Source organism: Lolium rigidum, chromosome 3 (assembly GCF_022539505.1).
Source record: "Lolium rigidum isolate FL_2022 chromosome 3, APGP_CSIRO_Lrig_0.1, whole genome shotgun sequence".
NCBI classification, from domain to species: Eukaryota; Viridiplantae; Streptophyta; class Magnoliopsida; order Poales; family Poaceae; genus Lolium; species Lolium rigidum.
Window position 1 is genome coordinate 247,889,932 of NC_061510.1, and position 4,371 is coordinate 247,894,302.

Consider the following 4,371-nt stretch of genomic DNA (forward strand, 5'->3'; position numbering starts at 1 on the left):
ATCCGTCTGCTGGCACAAGGGCTGGTTGTTTGGCATGGTCGGCCAGATGAAGTCGGAGTCGCTACATTTTAGAGGAGTGTTTGCGATGATGCTGAAATTAATGACAACCTCCAAGACGGAGAAACGGCGTGTGTCCTTTGTGCGTGTGGTCAAGTCGGCCGGATTACCCCTATGGTCGCGTTTTCATGAAAACAATGTGTGCTTGTATAGGTTTTTGCCCGCTTTTCGGCTATTTAACGAGATAACTCCAGTTTTCTTAATTTTTACCTCCCTTCCAAATAATAGTTGTTACATATTGGTTTTTTTAGCAGATCAAACTTCACAAACTAGTCGAAAACCAGTTTCAGAATAGACATGGAGAAGATTTGTCACTAGTCGCAGTCGTAGGTAGGCACCGCCAGCTGTTCCCTGTGGAAGGGAAAAATGAAAAGAAAGAATTCGAGATAGCTATACTATAGTCGACAGTCCAGTAGTCCAGTAGCGGAAGGTGACGTAGCTTTCATGGGCCAGTCCAGAAAGCACACGAGTCCCCCCCAGCTCACCCACAACAGAACTAGAACCAACCAAAATCCCCAGACCACGCAAAAAAACCCAACCTTTGCTTCCCCCTTCCGCTTCCCATCCCCTTCCTTCCAATCCAGCCTCAGATCGACGATCCGCCATGCTCCCCCGTGCGCCGCCCCGGCCATGACCCATGGCGCCGCCCCGCGCCCGCGCCCTCCTCCTCCCGCTGGCCGCGGCCACCCTGCTCGTCGCCTCAACCATCTTCCTCTTCGCCGCCGCCGGCACCAGCCGCTGGCGCCCCGCCGACACCGGCCTCCCCGTCCCGGCAACACACGCCGGCTTCTCGGCCGTACCCGCGAGTCTAAACGTGGCCTCCGCCACCAAAGACCAAGAGCTCTCCTTCCTTGACGAGAACGGCCGCCCCGACGATCCCAGCTCCAACTCGGCTTCTGCAACTGGAACTGGGAGATGCGACCCCCGCGACGCCGCAGTCAGGGTGTTCATGTACGACATGCCGCCCGAGTTCCACTTCGGGCTGCTCGGCTGGGCGCCGCCGTCCGGGGACGCCGGCGCCGTCTGGCCCGACGTCAGGGCCGGCGCCGCCCCGCGCTACCCGGGCGGGCTCAACCAGCAGCACAGCGTCGAGTACTGGCTCACGCTGGACCTCCTCGCGTCCTCCCCGTGCGGCGCCGCCGTCAGGGTCGCCGACCACCGCGACGCCGACGTGGTCTTCGTGCCCTTCTTCGCGTCCCTCAGCTACAACCGCCACTCCAGGGCCGCGCCGCCCGAGAAGGTCAGCAGGGACAGGTCCCTGCAGGAGAAGCTCGTCAGGTATCTGGTGGCGCGGCCGGAGTGGAGGAGGTCGGGGGGTGCCGACCATGTCGTCGTCGCGCACCACCCCAACAGCTTGCTCCACGCCCGGCTGGCGCTCTTCCCGGCAATGTTCGTCCTCTCTGACTTCGGCAGGTACCATCCTAGGGTGGCCAGCTTGGAGAAGGATCTCATTGCGCCCTACAGACATATGGCCAAGACGTTTGTGAACGACACTACCGGGTTTGATGACCGGCCGACTCTGTTATACTTCCGGGGAGCCATTTACAGGAAGGAGGTAATAACTCTTCTTACTAATCTGGTTCTGCTCACCATGATCTTATATATTTGTGAAACCTTTGATTGTGAGACGTCAACCATAGCGTAGTAATTTTGTACTGCTTAAACTCTCACAGAGGCATACTCGTACGAGTAGGTTCAGCTGATGGGAGAGAGTTACTTCAAGAAATTGTGAGCTTTAGATCGAGAGATATGAAATATGATAAATGCACTTTGCTAAGACTTAGTTTCACAAGTTAGGAATGGTCCTTAGGTAAGAGCCTTCAGGGGCTGCTTGGAATCGGTGTAAAATATGTGTGCGCACTGCACATCCGTATTTAGCTCAAAGTTGAACTAAATACCGGTGGAGGCACTAATTTTACACCCATTCAAAGCAGGTCTAAGACTTCAGAATTTGAGCTTTGATGCAGTTAAGTTTTAACTGCACAAGAAACTGCCATAGCACTACTACAACAAAGTGACATAATTTGATCTGAGTTTGATGGCACCAACTACTGCTAAACCATGTACCTTATGCCCCAGATGTTGTTCCTGAACGCACATATACGAATTTGATATGTTGGTGTAGTCTAAAACTTAGCCACCATCAAGGTGGCTCCTATTATTATATCGCGCTCTTAGTTAATTAATCGATAGCCAGCACCTTGGTTGAGAGGAATTACATGTACTTTGAGAGTCTTTAGCCTTGTACATGAACTAAAACATAAATTATGGACCTTGTTTGGTAGATAGATGCAAGTTCTTATTTAAAAGGCCATATATATCCATCATACATGTAGAAATGTGGAATATCACGTTGCAAGTTTTAGTTGTATTCTGTCTGCAATGAAAAAACCAGTGGTTCATGAGATATAATGTATTACATCATCCTTTTGCAGGGAGGAAACATTCGGCAGGAACTGTATAATATGCTCAAAGACGAGAAGGATGTACTCTTTTCCTTTGGAAGTGTCCAGGACCATGGGGTCAGCAAAGCTAGCCAGGGAATGCACTCGTCCAAGTTTTGCCTAAATATTGCCGGTGACACCCCTTCCTCCAATCGTCTATTTGATGCCATAGTAAGCCACTGTGTCCCTGTTATCATAAGTGATGACATTGAGCTCCCTTACGAGGATATCCTAGATTATTCCAAGTTCTCCATCTTTGTTCGTTCGTCTGACGCCGTCAAGAAGGGTTACTTGATGAGACTGATTAAAGGCGTAGACAAGCGACGATGGACAAGGATGTGGAAGAGGCTCAAAGAAGTGGATAAACATTTTGAGTACCAGTTCCCATCTCAGAAGGACGATGCGGTCCAGATGATCTGGCAAGCATTGGCTAGGAAGGTCCCTTCGATCCGGTTGAAGGCACATAGGTTTAGAAGATCTTCAAGATCTGAAAGAGGAAGCAAATAAACAGAAAGGAGGTGTATGTATCTTATTTTTAGGCTAACACAGCATTTCACTGATACTGACAGATCAGTTGCATATGTCAGTGAGCTTATGAACAAATTCAGGCATATTGGTATAAAAAGGAAGATTGTACTCTAGAAAATTCAAGTTGAGTGTTACTTTTACTCTGGAACATGGACCGATAGGTCAGGATTCATCGGTCCAGCTGATTGTATGCTAGCAAGGCAAATGTTTTATTGCTTCTGTAACATGTATTTTGAAGTAAACTATAAAAAAAGACTGTTGTTAACTTGTTATGCCTTTTTTTTTATCATACCGTGACCAGAATAATTGACCTAACATCAATTTCTGTTGCGTATTTCTTTGTCTCAACTCTCAAGAAGAATCCAGGATTCAAAATGGTGAATCAAAGCGTTTACCTTGATTTTACTTCAGGAATTAGGACATGCCATGCAACCACTCCAGAACTGTTGACTGATCCATTGACAATGTCGTCCCAAAATGAGGTAAAGAACCCAATGTAAACATATTTCACGCTTCTGTAAACGTATAACTGGAAGATTTAGCAGTCATGGAAGAAATCTATGGTGACACATTGTATCGTATAACAGCACCTCTTAACATGAAATTGTTAGGGAATGGACGGACAACTTATCATGAAAAGAAATGAGCGATGTTATGCTGCTTCTGACCATACCGTGACCAAAATATTTGAGCGCATATCAAATATTTGACCTCATATCAATCTTTGTCGAGTATTTCTTGAATCCAGAATAAAATGGTGAACCAAGATGTCTACCTTGATTTCACTTGAGAAATCACTATATGTCCGGCAAATACTACAAAGTTTAAGAGACAGTACATAGAACCGGAAATCCCTTACTCACAGTTTTAATAATCATGGAAAAAAAATTAGGTGAAAACTGAAACAAAATTTTCCCGATAAAGGATGCTTTATTAAATTGATTTTTTTAAACACATAGTAGCACCACATCACTTAAGATGAAATTGATTTAGAGACACTCCACAAGGTTAAGCTGAGCCGCAAGTATACAAGGACTTAGCAAACATACACAACTGTATTCCAATAAGCGACTTGATACAGTATTAGCAGGGTGCAATACAAGATAGCACTTGAATACCCAGCCTACATGCAGAAGTTCAGAATTGCATATAGTCGGCAACCAACAATTAGAAATAGAACTCCCACGTGGCTTACCAAGAAATCTAGACAAATTGCCGACTAATTCTATATTTTCTAACTACAGCGTAGAGGCCATGCATCCAACGGAACATTCACCCACCCAGACTGGAACACCATCAGCTTCTTGGTTCGCAAAGTGCATTCAAAGGGTTAACTTGCAGC

General features: G+C 46.7%; 1 protein-coding gene across 1 annotated transcript; it reads left to right on the plus strand.

Annotated features, from left to right (window-relative positions):
- Positions 1 to 972: 972 nt before the first annotated feature.
- LOC124703257 (probable arabinosyltransferase ARAD1) lies at positions 973 to 3,294 on the plus strand (the record flags this gene model as incomplete). Its single annotated transcript, XM_047235478.1, is given in 2 exon segments — positions 973 to 1,612; positions 2,493 to 3,294. Coding segments are annotated over 2 exon segments (1,156 nt in total), but the record flags the coding sequence as incomplete, so codon positions are not given.
- Positions 3,295 to 4,371: the final 1,077 nt, after the last annotated feature.